Here is a 23908-nt window from a genome sequence, read left to right on the forward strand (position 1 = left end):
CCAGTGATATAAAGTACTCCTTCCATCTTCTTTCTCCTTCCAGGGTGGGGTGTCCTTTGAAGAGGTGGCTGTGCATTTCACCCGGGGGGAGTGGAGCCTACTGTGCCCAGCCCAGAGGGCTCTCTACAAGGAAGTCATGCTGGAGAATTTTGGGAACGTGGCCTCTCTGGGTGAGGATCCATTACTCTACGGCTGTCTCCTTCTTGATGTGAGGAGTAACTGTAAGGAAGTTCTTGTTGAGGAAGGGCATGGCCAGGCAGTCTTCCCTGGCCCCAATGGCTCATCTTTGCCACCTTCCATGATCCTTCCTCGGTTGTGGGAGGGCTTCTGGGTTCTCCTTGCAGAGAGGGAGCCCCTGCCTGGCAGTCCTGTGCCTGAACTCCATGAGAAGAGGTGCCAAAGGGTGCTTGGCCTGGAGAATGTGGGAGGGTGTAAGCAGGGGCTTCCCTCCTCTCTGGGCTGTGCCTTCCTGGGCTGTGGAAGGGGCTCTGCTGGCTTCTTTCTGATACTTAGTCTTCAGCTGGCATTTCAGTCTCAGATGGGCACAGAGTATGCACAGACCTACCAGTGCCAGATGGAGGATTCTCTGCCCCATGCTGCACTGTGCCCCACACCTGTCTTTACTTGCCTATTGTGTATTTCTGGAGGGACAGTCAAGTTGGCTTGGAACTGCTGGATTTGTGTGCACACTGAAGAGTCATGATTTTGTGTCTTTTCTGATAAACAGGACCTCAGATTGCCAAACCAGACCTCATAGCCTGGCTGGAGGAAGAGGAGGAGCTGTTTCTCCTGTTCTCTGATGAACTGGAGGGATTTATAGGTAGCTGCTTAAGCATGTCATGGGTTTCTATGTTGCCTGCACTTCCTTCCAAGGGAAGGTGGGTTTTTATAGATTTCTTTATTCTCACAGTTGCTTCTCCTCCAAAGAATGTTGGTGAGTTATGAAGGCTGCAGAGCTTGAAGCACAAGAGTAGTGTATTGCGCTTTCATACTTGACGGTCTGTGAACTCAACTGCTGCCTCTCCCTCCAAACTACAGAGAACAAATCCAGTGGAAAAAGTAGCTGCTTTTGGGGGGGGGTATGCTAGTGGTCCTTCCAATCCCCAAACACTGGCCTCCCCAGTCTCGACTCCTTCAATCACCGGGAATTTCCAAGCCTGGAGTTTTAAAAAAAATAAAATTATTTACATTCTATTATATAATAGGAAAGCCATATTCTTGACAATTCACCTCTTATCCTGATGCGCCTTCAGAGAGTGCGCCACCGCGAGAAGCGCAGGCAAGGCTACCTGTCCCTCCTTCCCACCCCCTGCCTTCACCTGGCGGTGATTAGAGTGCATAGCGGGTGGCAATGCCCACCCCCTTCACCCAGCCGGGATCAGGCCGGAGAAGGAGGCAACGCCCACCCCCCGGCAGGAATCAGGCGGGAAGCAGGTGGCAATGCCCTCCCCCCTTCACTCGGCTGGGATCAGGTAGGAAGCAGGTGGCAATGTCCGCCCCGCTTTACCCAGCAGGAAACAGGAGCAGAGCATGTGGCAATGTCCACTCTCCCTTTCACCTAGCTGGGATCAGGCGTGGAACAGGTGGCAATGCATGCCCCCCCCCCCTTTCACCTGACTGGGATCAAGCGAAGAGGAGGAGGCAATACCCGCTCCCTTTTCACCTGGCTGGGATCAGGTGCAGAGCAGGCAGCAATGCCCAAGCCCCCCTTCACACAGCTGGGATCAGGCACAGAACAGGGGGCAATGCTCACCCACCCTTCATATGGCTGGGATCAGGTGAGGTGCATTGCCACCTTCACTCGATTGCGATCAGGAGCCAAGCAGGTGGCAATGCCCATCTCCCTTCACCCATCTGGGATCAGGGGTGGAATAGTCGTCAATGCCTTCCTTTATCCGGCTGGGATCATGCAAAAAGCAGGTGGTAATGCTTGTCCCCCCCCCCCCCATTTCACCCAGCCGGGATCAGGTGCAGAGCAGGTGGCAATGCTCCCATTTACTTGATAGCAATGCTCCCATTCACTGCCCCCTCCCCCCTTTCTAGAGCCTGTTGTATTTTTCCCCACAACAGGCTTTGTTGCTAGCTATTCATAATATGCCTTCGTCATTGACTGATTACAGAAAATTATCAATATCAAGTACGGCTGGGACATCCAGTTAACGATGCAGTTGGTTACAGCAACAATCAGTACACAGTGGTATAGTCTACAGTCTTTATCCCTTTACCAAATCATTCCTGTGAACCATTTTGGTACAGTACAGCCCTCCTATCTGCATTAAAAAAGGCCTCCTGAATAATTCAGCAAGATTTGAGTTCAGTTGCACCTTAGAGACCAACAACATTTTCAGGGTATGGGCATTTATGAATCAAAACTCCCTTCTCCAGATACCCGCTCTGTTTCCTTACTACATCAGATCAGTATTGTAGTTTCCAAAGTGTCTGTTGTTAACAGTGTGCAAGTTCGTATTCCTAACCAGAATATATACCTGAAAATACCTATTTGGCATTCTTTGGTTATATCTGGATATATCTGGCTTATACGGGAACCTTTGAATATACCAGTATTTACATTCCTGAATTATCCAGATGTATTTGGGAATATCCAGAAATCTCATTTTAAAGATCCCAACAGAATATCCACCCTCTTTGCACATTTCACAGAAACAGGAGAAGGAGGGGAAGATGACAGGTTTGCTATGTGTCTGTGTGTCACGCTTGCTTGCCATATGCCATTGCCAGGTCTGGATGCTGGTATTCACTGGTTTGATGTTGGTTGGTTGGTTGTTCGTAGGGTGGGATTCTGTAGTTTGATCTTGGCTGTGATAGGTTTGCATTGGCCCTGGGCTCTGCCTGGCATCTTTGAGTGACACTGGTTCTGTTTAGCGTGTGACACTGTCCCTTGCTTCAGGTTTTTTCCTACTGGGATTCTCTAATTTGATAGTTCTGGTGGGATTCTCCTGTTCATTTTGTTGGGCTTTGTTGGTTCGCCTGGCATTGGGAGGCTTCGCTGGTTGTTGTTGTGTGTTGGCTCAGGCTTCCTGTGTCCTGGAGAAAGCCATGGATCTTTCACCCCATGAAACACTGGAGAGTGGCTGGGGACAACTTGTTCAGGGAACCGGACAATTCAAGTGTCCAATTCACTTAAAATCTGGTGAGCATTTGGTGGACAGGCAGGACTAGGATCCCTGCAATTTTAGTACATGTGTCAGTCTATGGAAAACAGGATACGTTGGAGTTGACTTCCCCCTTTGCAGCAAAAAATCCAAGCTCTCTTGAGTCAAGGTTTTTTATTGAGAAATCATAACTATAGCATATATATGTCTGTAGGTTACACAGAAGCAATAATGTCTGGCTGTCCATAGAGCTCTTGTTGAGAATGACGTATGGAACGCTTGTTACAAAGTTCCAGTCTCTCCCTGTGAGCCCCCCACTCTCAATGCCCAACCAGCTGGGCATAGTCAGTGGGAGAATGGGAAGGAACCGTCTCAAGGCCGCTGTGGCGAGCCGTCCGAGATAAGCGTGCTGTCTTCCCAGGAGCTGGATGGCCTGTGTGAAAAAAAAAACCCAACACACACGTACATACAGAGGCTGAATGCAAAACGATAGAAGATGGAGGGACTGTGGGAAACAGACCTGACAACATGTTTCTTGAAAAATACCCCTTCCAACCTCTGGAAAATTTTCCCCATAGGGAATAACAGAGCCAAATCTATTCCGAATTCCCAATAAAACTGAAGGAAAAGGGCTGTTCTCTTCAATTGTTCTCAATCTTTGAACTGTATATTTGTCATGTCTGAGCCCCATCGATGCCAATTTTAATGATCCTTTTGTTCTGAACCAATCTATCCTGCTGTAACTCGATGCCATTTTACCAATGTCATAACTGTTTCTTTCACAGGCTTTCACAGGTGTTTATCTAATGAATTGCAACAGCTTCCAGTGATTCTGACCTTGTATGCTACTCCCTCTCAGACTTTGCTATGTCTTGCTTTCTAGTTACTCAACTTGATATTATAAATATGTGAAAAGGTGTCACACAAGAAAAGTGCCCAAACCTTGTTTATAATTGGGAGGAGGGAAAAGAGCAGACTTGAATGTTAAAAGAGAAGTCTCTCTCACATGATGCCATTCCTGTCAACTTTTACTCTTGCTGCTTAGATGCTTACCTTGTTTCGGAGTAGTCCTATGGACATATATATGGAAATGATCTGATTTCTGAATAAAAACCATTTAACCAAGAACCTGTGTCTTGCTGCAATGGTCCAGGGATCTGTCTACCATATCCTGTCATCCATAGCCTGACAATATTAAAACACCTCTCCATAAACATGGCCACGGGGTTAACCTTGATTCCCGGTACTCTAGTGCTGATCTATAATATAAAATTATTTCCACTGTGCTGAAACACTGACAGCTGGCCCCAAATTCAGGTCTGGCTCTGTCCCCAGGGGCAGAAAGACTATCAGATGTCAAATGTCCAGCATGCTGGGCCTCTCTGCCACACTTAGTGGGTCCAGCATCACAGGCAGGAACTCCCCAATGCCTCTTTAGCAGTGCCACAGTTCCATCATCGCTCACTGACCTGGGAAGAGAAAATAAACAGGCAATCTGGGCCCCGTATCATTGCCTGAAAACAAATAGACTGTATTGTGGATGAACTTTGGGTCAAAGAAGGGCCTGTATGGCAGACAAAGTCCCCCTGAAATGCTGTACTCCCATTTTGAGCCACCCCTGAGACATTGGATAGTATGAATTAAGATGTCACAGATTCCCAAGCAAGAATTATCATCATGTTTCCGAACACCAAGCCTTTGAACTCTGCATCCTCTGTAGCATTTAATTTAGTGCTTTCCCTAAAGTTTTGGCTGCGTTTTTCTATTTTGTGATCCTATCAAATGTCTCTCTTTTTCTGCAGGAGGTGAGCGGGAGTCAGCAAATAAAACAAAAGAACAGGCATTAATGGAGAATGAAGATATGTATCTGCAACAGAAAGAGAACACGGAATATTGTAATGCAGTGAGGAAGGAAGAGGGAAAATACCCACCAAGGAATAATTCTGGTGTTTTTCCAGGTGATATCTCCCACAAAGTTCCACTAGTTCAAAAAGTATATGAAAGAGGCTATTGGAATAAGAACACTGTGAATGAGGGAAATTTTCATGAAAAATCAGATGTTGATGTTCACTGTAATACATATACCAGAACAAAAGTATTTAAATTGCTAGAGTGTGGAAAAACTTTTGAACAGGCAGAAAACCTTAATTCCTGTCAAAGAATTCACACAGGGGAGAAACTGTACAAATGCCTGGAGTGTGGGAAAAGCTTCAGTCAGAAAGGAATCCTTTCTTCTCATCAAAGAATTCACACAGGGGAGAAACCATATCATTGTCTGGAGTGTGGAAAAAGATTCCATCGCAGTTCACACCTTACATGCCATCAAAGAATTCACACAGGGGAGAGACCGTATGAATGCCTGGAGTGTGGGAAAAGCTTCAAACAGAAAGGAGCCCTTTCTTCCCATCAAATAATTCACACAGATGAGAAACCGTATCATTGTCTGGAGTGTGGAAAAAGATTCCGTCATAATTCAAGCCTTACATGCCATCAAAGAATTCACACAGGGGTGAAACCATACGAATGCCTGGAGTGTGGAGAAAGATTCAGTCGGAAAGGAGCCCTTTCTTCCCATCAAAGAAGTCACACGGGGGAGAAACCGTATAAATGCCTAGTGTGTGGGAAATGCTTCAATCAGGTAAGTAGCCTTGCTTCCCATCAAATAATTCACACAGGGGAGAAACCATATCATTGTCTGGAATGTGGGAAAAGATTCCATCACAGTAGAGCCCTTAAGTACCATCAAAGAATTCACAGAGGGGAGAAACCATATCATTGTCTGGAGTGTGGAAAAAGATTCCATCACAGTACAATCCTTATACATCATCAAAGAATTCACACAGGGGAGGAACCGTACAAATGCCTGCAGTGTGGGAAATGCTTCAAGCAAAAAGGAGTCCTTTCTTCTCATCAAAGAATTCACACAGGAGAGAAACCATACAAATGCCTGGAGTGTGGGAAAAGCTTCAGTCGGAAAGATACCCTTACTTCTCATCAAAGAATTCACACCAGGGAGAAACCGTACAAATGTCTGGAATGCGGAAAAAGCTTCAGTACAAGTGGAAATCTTTCTTCCCATCAAAGAATTCACACAGGAGAAACCACATCAATGCCCATAGTGTAGGAAAAGATTCTGTTTCAGTGCAGTTCTTACAGTCCTTCAAGGAATTCACACATGGGAGAAACTATTCAAATGCCTGGAGTGTGGGAGCAGATTCAGTGTGCATTATTACCTTCCCATCAAAGAATTCACACAAGGGAGAAGAAATATGAATATCTGGTGTGTGGAAAGAGATTCTGTCACAATACAACCCTTACTATCCATCAGGGGACATATCGTATAAATGCCTGGAGTGTGGGGAAAGCTTCAATCAGAGAAGAGACCTTACACAGAGAAGAAACTAACTATGTTCAGAATGTGAGGGAAAAGTTACTGTAAAAGAGTAAAATACATACAATAAATAATATAGGAAAACAGCTTAATGCTTTTCCACCAGGGATTAAAACTACAACCTTGTTTCTTTAACAGAATTCCTTTGTGTGCATTGATAAGATTTATGTAGTGTTAGCTGTAATGATTTTAAGAGTGTGTGTGTGTTTCTTTAAATGCTTGATGTATTACAGAAGAAGAATGGGTGTGTGTGAAAGAGAGGGATGAGTGAGTGAGGTGAGGCAAACTGCGACTGAGAGAGAATGTTTGTATATATTTGTGTGAGAGTTTAATCTTAATCAGTCAAGCTGTGTGGAAAGGCCTGAATGAATCTAAGTCTGTGTGGAGTTAATTGTCTTAAAGAAGACCTATGTGGAAAATTACTTTGTGTGACTATGAAAAAAACCATGAAAAAAAACCTTTAAGAACAGATAAACTGGGGAGAAGGAAGCTTGGAAAGTTAGCTCCATCCCTCCCCACCCTAAAGCCTCAAAATAAAATGTCATAACAGAACTCAAAAGTGAATAAAGAAAGAAATATGAGCAAACAAAACCTTGAGAAGGAAAAAATGAAGGCAAACTCTTCAAAAAAGCTTCGGGAATTCTTCCCAGCCTTGCAGCAAGCAACAGAGAAGAAAATTGCAACATCCAAAATGGCTGCTGAAAACAGCAAGGGTAAGAAAAAACTACCCAAACATATAAATGACAAAAAGGGGACAAAATATTATTGAAGAGGAAATAGGAGAAGGTTTATCTTGGTTTAGGGAGGGAACTCGACCTTGCTGCACTCCCTTCCCAAGAAGTCTTGCTGTGTCTTGCTACCCTCTGTCAATATAACTTTTAGTTAGTCATACCAATAATTCCTATTAATAATTAATTATCAATATTTTGGCAGTAGTGATATTTATTATTAATATTGTAATAGATAGGGTTGCTCATTAATGTATTAGTAAACATGAAAAAAAGAATAAACTACCCAACTTATCTAGCTCAGCAGACCCAATACTAGCCAGAATGCTAGCTCAATTGGAGCAAAAAATTATGAATAAAGTCTCAACTATTCTTCAACCCTTTGAGGAACAACTTGCTGAAATAAAATCAGCTATAGACAAAGTAGCACAAAAGGCTAATCGTGTCCTTATATTAAGCAATTCACTGCGATCTGAAATAGCTATTTTACAACAAGAAAATAAACAGCTACAAGAAAGACTATTACAACTGGAAATCCAGACAATAGAGGTTGAAAAGGTAGGGAGATAATATGCATCCTTGTCTGACACCCTTGCCAATTGGAAACCATTCAGTTTCCCCATATTCTGTTCTGACAGTAGCCTCTTGTCCAGAGTACAGATTGCGCATCAAAACAAACAGATTGTGGCACCCCCATTTCTTTTGAGGGTCTCCATAGCTTTTCATGATCCACATAGTCAAAAGCTTTGCTGTACTCTATAAAACACAAGCTGATTTTCTTCTGAAATTCCTTGGTATTTTCCATTAGCCATTATAAATTTGCAATGTGATCTCCAGTGCCTCTTCCTTTTCTGAATCCAGCTTGAACATCAGGCGTTTCTCATTCCATATATGGCAAGAGTCTTTGCTGTATAATTTTGAGCATCACTTTGCTTGCACGGGAAATTAACGTGATTGTCCAATAGTTGCTGCACTCCTTGGCGTCCCTTTTTTGGAGATTGGAATGTAGACTGAGCGTTTCCAGTAGGTGGGCCGTTGTTTTGTTTTTCACATTTGTTGACATATTCTTGTTAAGATTCTGATGGACTCCATTTCTGTGGCTTGAAATAGCTTTATTGGTATTCCATCTACTCCAGGTGCTTTGTTTCTCCCAATTACTTTGAGTGCAGCTTTTACCTCACTGTCGAGGATTTCTGGTTCTTCATCAAAAGATTCTTCATCAAAAGTATCTGTCATTCTTCCATCTCTTATGTATAGTTCCTCAGTGTATTGTTTCCATCTTTCTTTTATTTTGTCCTGATCAGGTACTATATTTCCAAGTTGATTTTTCAGCATCCCAAGCCGTGGCTTGTATTTCCCTTTGATTTCTTGGATCTTTTGGAAGAAGTCTCTTGTTCTTCCTTTTTTGTTGTTCCCTTCTATTTCTTTGCACTGGTTATTGTAATAGATTTCTTTGTCACTGCGTGCAAGCTGCTGAAAAGCTGTATTTAGAGTTTTGACCCTATTTCTATTGCCTTTGCGCGGCGTCACGCAAAACTCGCACGAGAAAATGCAATATTTCGCATTTTCGGCGCAACGACGCGCGACGAAAGGTAGGCCATCTGGAATCGGCCCTGGTCTTGTTTTAGCTGAGGGGAGGGAAGAGTGGATGCAATCAGTAGCTTGTGATAAGGGGATCATTTGGCTTCTAATAATGAAATCCATTACTTCTGATTCTGTTACTCTGCTCATCCTCCAACGTGATATATGCCCTCATGTTCCAACAATGTCTATCTTCTCTGTACATTGGACAAACCAGCCAACCTCTGCGCAAAAGAATAAATGGACACAAATCTGACATTAAAAATGGCAACATCCAGAAACCAGTGGGAGAACACTTCAATCTATCAGGACATTCCATCAAGGATTGTAGTTCAATAGAAACGTTTCAAAAACAGAATCCAACGGGAAGCTGCTGAATTGGAATTCATATGTAAATTTGATTCAGTCAGGCTTGGATTGAATAGACTATGAATGGTTATCTCATTATCAGAAGTAACTGGTTTCATTATCAGAAGCCAACAGATCCCATTATCAGAGGCTACTGATTGCATCCACTCCCCTCTCCCCTCTCTACCTATATATCTGACCAGTTTCTTCAAACCCTCCATGCATCTGATGAAGAGAACTGTGATTCTCGAAAGCTTATGCTACAGTAAAGTTGGTTAGTCTTAAAGGTACTACTGGACTCTTTTCAATTTTGCTACTACAGATTAACATGGCTAACTCCTCTGGATCCGCTTCCAATTATGTAATCGATTTGGTTCCTGTGTCAGTCAACCGGTGATTTCCACGTATACAATCATCTTTTTGGTTGCCTGAAGCATGTATCAGCAATGAACAGGTTGTTGGCTTCACAAAATTCAGTGAGCCGCTCTCCTGCTTCATTTTGTGATCTTAATCCAAATTTTCCAATTATGTTTGATTCTGCTTTATTGCCTACTTTTGCATTACAGTCGCCTATGAATATGAGCATATCTTGCTTAGGTGTATGGTCAATTTCTTCTTGGACACTTACATAAATGTTTTCTATTTCTTCCTCCTCAGCAACCGTAGTTGGAGCATAAACTTGAATGATGGTTATGTTAACAGGCTTTCCCTGAAGTCTGATTGATATTACTTGGTCAGACTTTGCACTGTAGCTCTTAACTGTTTGTGCTATGTCTTGCCTCACTATTAGAGCAACACCATTTCTTTTGAGTTCATTTCCGCAGTAAAACACTGTGATTGTCTGACTGAAAATGTCCTGAGTCGGTCCACATTAGTTCACTCACACCCAGGACTGCAATATTTAAACGTTCCATTTCTTGTTTTATGATTTCTAGCTTACCTGTTTTCATACTTCTCACGTTCCATGTTCCTATTATGTGTGTCACACAGCTTTGGATGGTGGGGGTGGGTGGGAATTGCAACCTGCCCGACTTCTGATCCTAGCTGGTTGAAGATGGGGGGGGGGCGGGCATTGCCACCTGCTCCCCTCCTGATCCCAGCCTGGGCTTCCCACTGCGGCGCGTCTGGAGGCTCAGGCTTCCTCTGCTGGGCTTCCCTCTGCTGCAGTGCCATCTGGTGGCACACCAGGGTAGGAAGTGAGTAGTCTGGAACACGCTACCTCTTTTATATGGTAAGATGAACTACATCTTGAACAGACAACCTTGGGATTGTAATGCAAAAAACTTGAGTGTCTCTGGGTACTGCATGGGCCAGGATGTTCCAATTCCATTTCTGTTTGGTACTGCATCTCTTGTAATCACCCTCAAGCCAGGGGCCAATTTTGAGATGCCCAGCTTTCTTTTCTGAGGAGAAACGAGACAGATGGATGGAAGGACAGATGATGTCTTTTATTCATACAGAATTCTTTAACAACAACAACAACTTTCAATTTATATACTGCCCTTTAGAATGATTTACCACCCACTCAGAGCGGTTTACAAAGTATATTATTATTATCCCCACAACAACAAACATCCTGTGAGGTGTGTTTGGCTGAGAGAGCTCTTAGAAGCTGTGACTGACCCAAGATCACCCAACTGGCTTCAAGCAGAGGAGTGGGGAATCAAACCCAGTTCTCGAGATTAGAGTCCTGCGCTCTTAACCACTACACCAAACTGGATCCCAGTTTGAATTTACTTCATTTGTGCTTCATCTTCCTTCACAAGGGGAATCTCGAGCAACTTATATTATTCTCCTCTCCATTTTATCCTTACAACAACTCTGTGGGGTAAGTTCACCTGAGAATGTGTAACTGGCCCAACATTACTAAATCAGCTTCCATTGGAAAGTGGTGATTTCAGACTGGTCTCCCAGATCCTGGTCTGAAACTCTAACCACTTCCTCATCACAATGGGTTTAATGGGGTGGCTGCTGCTGAACAAAAGCGAGAAGCCTGAGCGCGTCATGCAAATCATGTGATATCAAGTTATCCATGTGGTATATTTATCCTATTATATAAAAAGCAAACTCTTCCAGACAACTCACCTCTTCTGCTGGTGCGCCTCCAGAGGTCGCTGCTGCAGGAGGAAGCACAGCCGAGGTGTCCCATCCCTCCCTCCTGACCCCTGCCTTCACCCAGCGGTGATCAGGGTGGAGAGGAGGTGGCAATGCCCAACTGCCCCCCACCTTCATCTAGCAACAATCAGGGCATGGAGCAGGTGGCAATGCCCACCTCTTTCAGCAAGGATCAGGTGAAGAGCAGGAGGCAGTGCCCATTCTCCCTCCACTTGGCTGAGATCAGGCATAGAGCAGGAGGCAATGTTCCCCTTCACCCATTGGGAATCAGGCAGAGAGCAGGCAGCAATGCCCCTCCACTCAGCCACGATCAGGTGCAGAGCAGGTGGCAATCCCCATCTTTCCTTCACCTGGCAGGAATCAGTCATGGAGCAGGTGGCAAGCAACCCATGCCCCTTCAACCAGCCAGGATCAGGTGCTGAGTAGGTGACAATGCCCACCTCTTCTTCACCCAGTTGGAACCAGGCATGGAGTAGGTGGCAATGCCTGCCCATCTTCACCTGTCCAGGAACAGGAGCGGACCAGGTGGCAATGCCTGCCCCCTTTACTCAGCAAGAATCAGGCACAAAGCAGGTGCCAATGCCCTCCCTTCACCCGACTGTGATCAAGTACGGAGCAGGTGGCAATGCCCACTTTCACCCGGTGAGGATCAGGAGCAGAGCAGACAGCAATGCCCCCCTCCAGTCTGCTGGGATCCGGAGCAAAGCAGGTGGCAATGTCCCCCATTCACCAGTGGGGATGAGGTGTGAAATTGGCAGAAATGCCTTCCCTCACCTGCCAGGATCAGGAGCGCAGGGGGCAATGCTCACCCCCATTCACCTGGTGGGAATCAGATGCAGAGCAAGCAGAAATGCCCGTCCCCTTCCCCCAGAGGGAATCAAGCGTGGAGCAGGCAGCAATGCCCATCCCCCTTCACCTGGTGGGAATCAGGCATGGAGCAGGCGGCAATGCTCACTCGCCCCTCCACCCGGCTGGGATCAGGCACAGAGCAGGGGCAATTCCTGTCTTCCCTTCATCTGGTGATAATCAGTCTCGGAGCAGGTGGCAAGCAACCCATGCCCCTTCAACGAGCCAGGATCAGGCACCGAGCAGGTGGCAATACCCCCCCCTTCACCCGGGATGATTGAGCCAAGGAATAGAAAATCCTTAACAATTTCAGTTTCTTCATTATCAACTCCAAAATGCTGAAATTCTTCAGCAGTAGTTACTTTGGTCTCCTTGATGTTCAGCTGTACTTTTGGTTTGGCACTTTCTCCTTTAACGATCAGTAGTCTCACTATTTTCTACCAGTAATATGGTGCCATCTGCATATCTCAAATTGGTTTTTTTTCAAAGTTATTTTTATTTTATTAATAGGAATAAAACCCCACGGAAAGGGCAGAAAACAAGAATAAAGTAAAAGTTAAAAATAGTAAAGAAAGCTGACAAGCAAAAGAAGAGAAAGAAAAAAAAGAAAACAGAACTTGAAACTTAGAAAAGAAGAATAGTACATATTTCATTTCCATTCTTCTCTACAGCACTTGCCTTATTTTAACAAAGTTACGATCTCTCCAAAATTTTCTTTCCCAGTGCTACCTCCCTTCTATTTGTTTTATATCTCCCCATTATCTTCTTAATGGTCAAAACCACAAATAATCAATTCACTATTCCTCATTTCGTGCAGAAAGTCAGTAAAGGTTTTCTAGTTAGCTAAAAAGATAGACAATGTTTTGTCTTTGATCAAAGCTGTAAGTTTTGCAATCTCTGCTAACTCTGTCATTTTCATAGTCCAGTCTTCCTTGAGTCACTACTACCAACTGATGGTGCCCCCAGCTGAGGCTTTCAAAGCAAGTGAGAAGCAGAAGGGGTTTTCCATGTCCTTCCTCTGCAGAGTCTTCCCTGGTGGTCTCCCATCCAAGCACTGACTCTGCTTAATGTCTTAGTTGTAGCATAAGCTTTCGAGAGCCACAGCTGTCTTTGTCAGATGCATCTCGAACACTGTGGCTCTTGAACTCTTATACTTCAATTAAGTTGGTTAGTCTTAAAGGTGCTACTGGACTCTTTACTATTTTGCTGCTACAGACTAACACGGCTAACTCCTCTGGATCTATGCTTAGCTTCTGAGATCTGATGAGATAGGATTACACCATGTTGCCTTCCCTCCCATGATAAAGATAGTAGAGAAGAAAAACATGTAGGGAAAAGGTGCTGGGCAGACTTCCAAGATTAAAGTTCATACCAATGGACACTACATTTGCTTTCCCACTGCAAAGATGAGTTTCCAATTAAGCTCGCCTTTGAAATTACAATGAATAAAAGCCAGGGGCAAAGAACACAAAATACAGGCATCTACTTACAGGAACCTGTATTCATATGTGGACTTGTTGCAATGACTAGATTAATGTTTACCCAAGAATATTTTAGAAAAGAAGATAAAACATTGACATCAAATGTGGTATTCAAAGAAATAATTTATTTCAAAAACCAAACTGCAACATGCTACAAGCAGCACACATGAAAAAAACGCAAAAGGAAGCAACTGTGATGCAAAAAGGAAGCAACACATACAAAAACAAAAAATCCCACAAACAATAAAATAGAAGATCAATTCTTCAGACAGACCATCCGTGCATTAGATTGAAGGAATCTCTTCCCTAGGACTAGGTACAGTTCCCATCGCCAACAAGGGTTAAAATGAGAAACGTGCAGTCCTAGAGAGGTATCTGGAGGGGGTCTCAGAGGAAAAGCCATTTCCAAAAGAGGCCTTTGTGTCTCCCGGCTTCTGTTTGAAAGGCTTGGAGGAATCCGGTGAGCTCAAAGGGGCTTCGGAGGGGGGGGAATATGGGGTGGGGCGGCAATGCAACATTAAAATAGGAGAGAGAAAGGAGGGCGATGCAGGGGGCGAAAGGGAGCCCCCTCCCCAAATTCCGCTCTCCCCCTCCTGCACCACAGAGATCCGCTCTGCCCCTTTTGTGCACAGCTTCGAGGTCACTGCAGTGGGCTCGAGGGAGGGATCCGCACCTGGTGCCTTCGGAGGCTGGACGGGGCTCCAGCGGCTTCTGGTTCTGGAGGCACTCAGGGAGGAGAGGCACGGGGGGGAGGGGGGCGGAGGTGGAGGAAATGCAGCGAGGAAAGGATCGAGGAGGACTGAGGTTTGAGGGGGCAGAGAAAGAGGTGGCAGGGGCCGCGGGAAGGAGTAGGGGCTGAGGGGTTTGGGGGCTGGAGGGAGATGGCACAGCTGTGGGAGAGGAGGGGAATCCAGGACTGGGGGGGGGGCTGGAAGAGGGGGCAGGGACTGGCGCTTGATCCCGCGGAATCCCGGACAAAATAGGACCTCTAAGGCCAGAACAGAAGGAGCCAGTCGCAAGGCTGTTCTCTCTCCTCATCTGGAAATTAATGCAGGAGCTTTAGAGAGGGAGCCCCCTCTTCTTCCCTCCTGCCCCTCTGCTTCTTTTCAGGCGGGCCCCAGCAGGGCTTTCCTCCCCGCCCCCCCCCCGCCCCCCGCGCCCCGGCTCCTTTTTCACGTGCCCTCTTAATCCGGTTCAAAGGCGGGGTTTTTCTTGCTTCCCTGAAGCATCACAAACCGCTCCTGTGCGTCCTGGGGTTTCTCGCATCTTCCCCAGGCCTGCTTTTGGGGGAGCTCAAGATCACAAGGAAGCCGGGGGGGGGGTGGCAGCCTTGGGGGTGGGAATGTCCAGATTTCCCCAGTCCTGCCCACCCCGCGTCTCTTTCTCTGCCCCTCTGCCCATTGCAGCCACTTCCTCCCCTGCAAAGGGGGCACGTTTTTTGTTATTTGTTGGCAGCTGAATATATTCTAACAATGTGTCTACCTGTCCTTGGATTTCCCAGCTTCCGTTATTTAAAAAGGAAGGACATTTTCTTGGGCGTGACCGCTTGTAAACATATCAATGCCTGGTGAGTGGGAAAGGCGTGGAAGCAAAGCTTCAATGTAAAACCAAAGCAGAGAGAAAAGAGGGGAAGCAGGGGGTGAAAGAGGACCCCCCCATTTCCCTCTCTGGCCTCCTCTGGCATTCTCCCACCTCCTGTATCAGCTACCTGCAAAATTACAGAAATCCCCAAAGAAAAGGAATGACAGGCCCACTGGAGGCACGAATAGGAAAAGGACCCGTTTGAGGTTTGGAAGGGTGGGGAACAACAGGAACAGCATGAGATGGGGGGGGGTGAAGGGAGCCCCCCCTCCTGCCCCTCAGCCTCTTTTCAGGCTGGTCTCAGTAGGGCTTTCCCACTCGCCTCCTTCCACCTCAGGCTCCCAAAGGAGACCAAATCCTTTGCCCCTTGACAGGTATGTGTGTTAGTGTAACACCCCTTCCCATTCTCCCTTTTCTGTGGGAAGACATGCATCTGATGAAGAGAACTGTGGTTCTCAAAAGCTTATGCTACAGTAAAGTAGGTTCGTCTTAAAGGTGCTACTGGACTCTTTACTATTTTTCTGTTTGGAAATCCTGGTCAGTTCCGGGCTGCACTTCTCCTCTGCTGCATGTGTGGGAAGGGTGGGGGTGATCCCTCCAGGCTCCCAGAGATTATTAACCACAGTCCCAGGATTTCTTAGGGTCAGCTGCACTGGACAGAAAACAAGAGACCCTCACCCTGTCCAGCACTTGGCTAACTCTCAGTCTTGCATGCAAGAGGAGGAGGTGGCAGAGGCCTGAGATGGTTGGGGGGGGGTCACTTGATTTGCTGTATTATTTAAGGAATGTTTTGCTGTTAAAAGCTCCCTACCTCAGCAGCACAGCAAGCATAGAAAGAGGACAGAAACTGTATCATTTCAGTGTTAACTTTCTATGCAAAGAAATATTTGTAATTGGAACTTTCCCACTTTCCGCTTTCAGTCAGGCACTCCACTTCCTTCCCATCACATTCTCCTGGTTGTGTGGAGCAGGCCGGAGGGGGCTTGGCTTCCCTCAGAGGGGAGGAGGGGGTAGTGTGGCTTCAGGCAGGGTCAGGAGGAGCTCATTGTCCCAAAAGGGATTGGCAGAGGCTGGGGGGAAGCATTTCAAGGAGAGGAAGGGGTCAGATGTTAAGGAAGGAGGGGCTCCCCTCATAAATATTGTCTGGTTTGGGGCGAAGGAGGTTGGGCCAAATGCTCCTCAGCCTTCCTGTATCAAATACAGCATCTTGAATTGTGCCCAGAAGACAATCCAGAGACAAAAGGAGCTGACACTGAAATCTGTGAGTATGAAAAATAGTTTCCCACCCCCTTGTTTTTCTCACTCCAAGGCGGCAGGGAGAAGACACCCGGCAAGCCTTCACTGCCATTTCCCGGAGGGTGAAGGGAAGTGAGCCGCCATGCAGCCAGCTAAGGTAAAGCGGGGAGAGGTCCCACAGGGAATCCACTCGGTGGATCAGGATCCTTGTCTTTGGTTCTGGTACTGCCCACGGAGGAGGCTGGAAAATTCTCACCCCCTGTCTTAAGATGGCCTTTACAGAGAAGCCCAAACAGATACTATTACTGGGCCGTGAATTTTTCATGGAAAACTGTCAGCTTCTCTGTGGTACAGACGTCTCTGGCCTCTTCCGCTTGAGTCTGCTATCCAGCTGCCAGTGAGGAGAGAATCTGACCTCAAGATGCCCCCCAGGAGGTCTGGGAGGGGGGGCAAGTGTCTCCACTAGGCTCTTCTCTCCTCCTCTTTCTGCTAGCATTTCAGGATTAATATACTGTCCCTGTTCTTTCCCCCAACTATAGTGCAGCTTTCCAATGAGATAAAGAAATGCTTCCTTCTTCTTTCTCCTTCCAGGATTCAGTGTCCTTTGAAGAGGTGGCTGTGCGTTTCACCAGGGGGGAGTGGGCCCTGCTGCGCCCACCCCAGAGGGCTCTCTACAAGGAAGTCATGCTGGAGAATTTTGGGAACGTGGCCTTTCTAGGTGAGGGTCTTTTTCTCCTGCACTGCCTCGTTTTTGCAGTGAGGAGAGGCTGTGAGGAAGACCTTAATGAGGAAGGGCATGGCCAGGCAGTCTTCCCTGGGCCCAGTGGCTGATCTCTGCCTCCCTCCATGGTCCTTCCTCTGAGGTGGGAGAGGTTCTGGGTTCTCCTTGCAGAGAGGGAGCCCCTGCCTGGCTGTCCTGTTCCAGGACTCCATGAGAAGAGGTGCCACAGTATGCTGGAGATGGGAGGGTCGAAGCAGGGGTCCCCCCCCCTTTCTGGGCTTTCCTTTCCTGTACTGTGGAAGGAGCTCTGCTGGGTTCTCTGACACTTAGTTAGTTTTCAGCTGGGATTTCAATCTCAGCTGGGCACGGAGTGGGTATCAACCTGCCAAGGCCAGACGGAGGATTTTTCACCCCTCAGCCTCACCCCTATTACTTGCCTATTGTGTATTTCTGGAGGGACAGTCAAGATGGCTTGGAATTGCTGGGTTCATGTGCACACTGAGCAGTCATGATTTTGCATTTTTTCTAATAAACAGGACCGCAGATGGCCAAACCTGACCTCATATCCTGGCTGGAGGAAGAGGAAGAGCTGTTTGTCCCACTCTCTGATGAACTGGAGGGATTTACAGGTTAGATCTGTCATGGGCATGTGTGTTTCCTGTACTTCCTTCCATTCCCTTCAAAATATAAACAATCAAGTGGGGCCCTGCAACAAAACGTTGCTTAATCTGTTCGTTTTAATCTGCCACGTGGGGCCTGGTTATCGTCCTGGTTTACATCGGCTGTCCAAACTCCAGAGATCAATTTCGATGCAAAAAGTGGCAGCTTTGAAGAGTTTACTCTATGCTTGTATTCCATGCTGAAATCCTTCCACTCCCCACTTCTGCTGCACCCCTTCAATCACCAGGGATTTCCAAGCCTGGAGTTTTTTTAAAAAAAAAAATTATTTACATTATTCATAGTCTGCCTTTGTCGCTGATTACATAGTGTAAGTCAATATGTAAGTATGGCTGAGGCATCGAATAAACAATGCAATAGATTACAGCAACAGTCAATACACAGTGGTGTAGTCTACAGTTCCCTATAGTCTACAATCCTAAATTTTCCACCAAATCTAAAAATGCCTTTGGTAATTTACCTTGTGTATATTTAACCTCCCCCCCACCCCCAAAGTCTATCTATTTATGGAGAGATCACAGCGTTCCATTCACCTAATTTACACCAGCGATCATAAGACAAATCTTGTAGCCTATTGATGAATTGTTGTTCATGGAAAAGTTTCTTCTCCTCATTTGGACCATATAGCCCCAACTTCAAAGTCTGTATCCCACCTGAAGAAATTTTTATCCCCCCCCCAAACTACCATGCTCATCTGTGGAGTTATATACATTATTACTCCATTTTTCTTTTTGCAAGCAGCTGATACAGATTCTTTTCCGACTCATTGTATACTAAATATTTATATCCTTTTTTCCATTATGTCACTCTTGCAAATATCATATTTTATTTTTTTCAAATAGTAAAAAAGTTTTTCTTTTGGGAGAGAATTAATATTTTGTCCATAGAACTTCATTTGCTGCCTACAGACAGTGAACAAGGATCTCTGAAGCTTTTAGGAAAGACTTGGGGGCAGGGAAGTCCCGAAGATAGAATGAATTTTGAAAGGGCAAAAGGAGCACAAGTTCAAAAAGCGTGAGAGACGCTGATACACAGGGAAAAAGGCATCCTTAAACACTCTGTTTCTCTCAGGTCACTAAGACAGGAACATGCTCCCAAATAATGCTATCACTAAAGTTTTGGCTGCATTATTCTATTTTGTGATCATGTCATGTTTCTCTTTCTTTCTGCAGGAGGTGAGTTGGAGTCAGCAAATAAAAGAAAAGAACATGCAGTAATGGAAAAAGAAAATATATATCTGCAACGGAAAGAAAACACTGAAGATTGCAATGCAGTGAGGAAGGAAGAGGGGAAATACTCACCAAGGACTAGTTCCAGTCTTTTACCAGGTGATATCTCTCATGAAGTACCACTAAAACTGTACAAAGTTGGCTATTGGAATGAGAGCACTGCAAATGAGGAATATTTTTCTGAAAAACCAAACATTGATGTTCATTGGAACAAGTATACCAGGACAAGAGTAAGTGAGTTGCTGAAGTGTGGAAAAGTCTTTGATCAGACAGAGAATCTTAATTCCCATCAAACAATTCACACAGGAGAGAAACCATACAAATGCCTGGAGTGTGGGAAAACCTTCAGTCAGAGGGGACACCTTACTTCCCATCAAAGAATTCACACAGGAGAGAAACCGTACAAATGCCTGGAATGTGGGAAAAGTTTCATTCATAGTTCACACCTTACATCCCATCAAAGAATTCACACAGGGGAGAAACCATATAAATGTCTAGAGTGTGGGAAAAGCTTTACACAGAATGCACACCTTACTTCCCATAAAAAAATTCACACAGGGGAAAAACCATATCAATGTTTGGAGTGTGGAAAAAGCTTCAGTGACAGCAGATACCTTACATTCCATCAAAGAATTCACACAGGGGAGAAGCCATATAAATGCCAAGAGTGTGGGAAAAGCTTCAGTCATGGTTCACATCTTATTTCTCATCAAAGAATCCACACAGGGGAGAAACCGTATAAATGCCTAGTGTGTGGGAAAAGCTTTACACAGAATGCACACCTTACTTCTCATCAAAAAATTCACACGGGGGAGAAACCATATACATGCCTTGAGTGTGGAAAAGGCTTCAGTGACAGTGTATACCTTACTTCCCATCAAAGAATACACACAGGGGAGAAACCATACAAATGCGTGGAGTGTGGAAAAAGCTTTATTCATAGTGGAGGCCTTTTTTCCCATCAAAGAATTCACACAGGAGAGAAGCCATTTGTATGCCTTGTGTGTGGTAAAAGCTTCAGACAGAGTGCGAAACTTACTTGCCACCAAAGAATTCACACAGGGGAAAAACCATATGAATGCCTTGTGTGTGGAAGAAGCTTCAGTCAGAATACAAAACTTACTTCCCATCAACGAATTCACACAGGGGAGAAACCCTATCAGTGCAAAGAGTGTAGAAAAAGATTCAGTCACAGTGCTCAACTCACTATCCATCAAAGAATTCACACGGGAGAGAAGCCATATAAATGCCTGGAGTGTGGGAAAAACTTCAGTCAGAGTGGAAACCTTACTTCCCATCAAAGAATTCACACAGGGCAGAAACCATACAAATGCCTGGAGTGTGGAAAGAGCTTCAGTGACAGTGGTTACCTTGTTGTTCATCAAAGAATTCACACAGGGGAGAAACCATATAAATGCCTGGATTGTGGAAAAAGATTCAGTCACAGTGCACAACTGCGTAGCCATCAAAGAACTCACACAGGGGAAAAACCATTTAAATGCCTCGAGTGTGGGAAAAGCTTCAGTCAGAGTGGACACCTTACTTCCCATCAAAGCATTCACACAGGAGAGAAACCATATAAATGCACAGAGTGCGGTAAAAGCTTCAGTCAGAGTGGAAGCCTTTCTTCCCATCAAAATATTCACACAGGGGAGAAACCCTATAAATGCATGGAGTGTGGGAAAAGCTTCAGTCAGAGAGGATACCTTAATTTGCATAATAGAATTCACACAGGGGAGAAACCATATAAATGCCTCGAATGTGGGAAAAGCTTCAGTTATAGTTCAAACCTTACTTCCCATCAAAGAATTCACATGGGTAAGAAATCATATCCATACTAACAGTATGGAAAAACCTTCAGTCAGAGTGGAAGCCTTGCTTTTCATCAAAGAACTCATATACAAGAGAAAGCATAGCAATCCTCAAAATGTGGGTAAATGTTACATTAAACTAATCTGATTTAAAACTGGAAAACAATACCATAAAATAGTAAAATACATACAATAAATAAAATGGGAAAACAGCTTAATGTCCACCCATGGGGATTACAACTACAACCCTATTCCATTAACAGCAATGCCCTTGTGAGCATTGGTAAAATGTACATGGTGTTATCCTGTATCCTATCTAGGCTGAACTGGTACTTAGAAGGGGATTCTCTTTGCCTTGCATGAAGAAACAGCTCTCCAGGAAAAGACAATGAACACTATATCATGTATCTTACTATATAATTGAGTAAGCGTGTTTCAGACAACTCACTTTACATGCCATGGTGGGTAGCCCAGGCCAGGAACAGGAGCGAAGCAAGTGGCAATGCCTTTCTCACGACTTATCCTTCATGTTGGCCCTATTCCAAGGACGCCACTAACCTTTTTCACAATTTCTCCCATTTGGAATTCATCCTACTTGAGTGTCAACTTTTAATAAATATTCATTAGTAATAATAGCATAACATAAGAATATTATCCCTTAATAAGCATGTATAGAATTTAGAAGCTATGTTAAAAGCATGATTAAAATATATTTAAGTTATAAGTAGTTAATATGTTCTTGCTAAAATTATGCTGAAAATGCCTCAAGTTTTTCAAACGGCGATAATATCTTTTGCCAGATGGTGGCATCACATCCAAACAAATCAAAATCTTGAAATCCAGCCAGAATGCTCGGAAAGTCTTACTTTGTATATGTTTTAATAATATACCCTTGTATCTTTATAGGAGCCCACTCTCTCTCCCCCACAAACTCTTATAATCTTCCTAAGGAGTATAAATCTTACTAAATAAATTTTACCTAAGAATGAACTCTGATAAAAGGGAGCTTGGGTGCCCATGTTTATTGAATGTCTCAGCCATTGCTCATACGGATGTGTACTATGTAATCTGCCTTGAGTCTTAGTGAGAAAAACAGTATAAATAACATAAAGAAACAAATAAATAAACTACACTACCCTTGTTGATCTGTTCTCTAATTTAGTAATCCCGTTTGTATGAGAGTATGTGTTGTGCTGTCTTCGTTACTTGGCTTTTAAATCTAGAGTCTCAGTAAGAAAGTTGGACTATAAAGGGGTGCCAGGAATTCCTCATCCAGCCGCCTCCCTCACAGCTCTGAAGTGGATAAAAGTTTCCTACTGTTCACAGAAATAAATAGCATCGATTCTTTCCTTTCAGCATCAATCCATCAAAGAAGAAAAGTTCCTTACTCAGAGAAGCCACATTTCCATAGGTCTTTGGCATGGCCTCCTGGTACAGAGCTCTTTGGCCTGGATTCAAGAGAGCCCACTCCACTAGGGTGAAATGCATGGCCAACTCCTCGAGGGGTACCTGGCTCTGAAAGAAGGAGGAAACAGGTGTTCCTCAAGGGCCATTGCCCAAAGGATGGCACTGGTTTGCTATCTGTTTCTGGGCACTATTCAAAGTGCTGGTTCTTACCTTTAAGGGTCCTAGATAGCTTGGGGCCAGGGAACCTGAAGGGCCATCTCCACCCATACTTTCCAGCCTACCAATTAAAATCTGCCTCTCAAGCCCTGCTCTCTACCCCCCGCCTTTAAGAGGTGATGTTGGTGGTGACTAGAGACAGAGCCTTTTCTGTCGTGGCCCCTTGTCTTTGGAACACCTTCCCCCTTGAGGCTCACTGGACTCCTACTTTACTTTCTTTTAGGTGCCTGAACAAAACATTTCTTTGAACCCAGGACTGCCATTAGGGGTTTTAGCTTACTCGCTGTTGTGAATCCAGTCCAGGGTCTGTTAATATCAAACTGGCCTCTGGTTCACCTTTTCATAATCAGGAAGAGCAGAGCAATTGAGATGCCTTTTGCTCCCCTTGACACCTCTCCATCTTCTGATGTAGGGGGAACTTACCACTTGGTGTGGCTGGCTAGGGAAAAGACTGGATTTTAGGGGAGAGAACTCTGCCCCCCCTCCCCGCCACCTTGGAAAAGAGAGGGTGCAAAAACACTCTGTAGGCTGCTCTCGGAGTCACAGGTCCTGGTGTCACAGGGCAGAGGGTCCGACGGTTTGGGCTTGCTTCCTCCTCCAAGGGTCAGTGTCCACCTCCAGCAGGAGATGAATAAGGTATTCAAGTGGCAGACAGTAGCAACTGCTTTTATTTCCTTTTGTAGGTGAAACCCTTTTGTGAAGGATCTTTTTTCTCCTAACTTGTGTGCTCTTTATATTCTGTAGTCTGTAGTAGTTCAATAAAGACCTTCTTTGGTGATAGGATGTGGCCCCTTTAAATGTGATAGGTATTAAAAGAGCAGGCAGAACACCCACCATTTACAGACACAGCTGTCACCTACAGCAGACCAGATACTTCGTGTATAAGTGACGTTCTCCTTTTGAAAGTGAGTATGGTTGATATATTTTATATAGTTCTATGATATCGCCGACAAAGTTGCTTTCAACAGAATCACCTCCATTTGCTTTAGATATCGTTGCCTCCGGAAAAAGCTTTCAGCACGAAACAAATATGGCTACCAATTTGTCAGGCAAGCGGCACAAGTAGGTACCTTGCCTCAGGCGCCAGAAACTCTGGCACCGGCCCTGGGCAAGCCACAAGCAACTCCCCACGGAGAAGGTGTGACCACTCCTTTGAATATTTGGGCTTGTTACCAGCTGGTACTGGAGCGGGGAGTTCATTGTGGATTCTGGAGACATGACAAGAAATACAACTGATTCTTGCAATTGTAAAGGACTTTTTGAGACTTTTTGTGCTTGACTTTTTGTATACCATTTGGCTATTTATGACTGTATTTACCAGCATTTGGTTGTTACTTATTGGATTGGATTATTTATTGACTGATTGGAGTATTTATTTATTGACTGTTTATACTGAATTAATTGATTGTATTTAGTGTGAGCACTT

General features: G+C 44.9%; 1 protein-coding gene across 3 annotated transcripts; it reads left to right on the plus strand.

Moving 5' to 3' along the window:
- The first annotated feature begins 90 nt into the window (after positions 1-90).
- LOC129328692 (zinc finger protein 420-like) lies at positions 91-22080 on the plus strand. Of its 3 annotated transcripts, none has more exons than XM_054977920.1 (5): positions 14009-14063; positions 16494-16577; positions 17012-17138; positions 17678-17770; positions 18992-22080. In XM_054977920.1, exons 2-5 carry the CDS (start codon positions 16563-16565, stop codon positions 20887-20889), a joined length of 2133 nt encoding a protein of 710 aa, XP_054833895.1. In that variant the 5' UTR covers positions 14009-14063; positions 16494-16562; the 3' UTR covers positions 20890-22080. The 3 variants fall into 3 exon arrangements, with proteins under 3 accessions (XP_054833896.1, XP_054833895.1, XP_054833894.1); XM_054977919.1 differs by lacking the exon at positions 14009-14063 and adding an exon at positions 15009-15170; XM_054977921.1 differs by lacking the exons at positions 14009-14063; positions 16494-16577; positions 17012-17138; positions 17678-17770 and adding exons at positions 91-170; positions 728-820; positions 4916-6160 and having other exon boundaries at positions 19307-22080.
- The last annotated feature ends 1828 nt before the right edge of the window (positions 22081-23908 follow it).

The sequence above is a fragment of the Eublepharis macularius genome, chromosome 4 (assembly GCF_028583425.1).
Source record: "Eublepharis macularius isolate TG4126 chromosome 4, MPM_Emac_v1.0, whole genome shotgun sequence".
In the NCBI taxonomy this organism is placed as follows: Eukaryota; Metazoa; Chordata; class Lepidosauria; order Squamata; family Eublepharidae; genus Eublepharis; species Eublepharis macularius.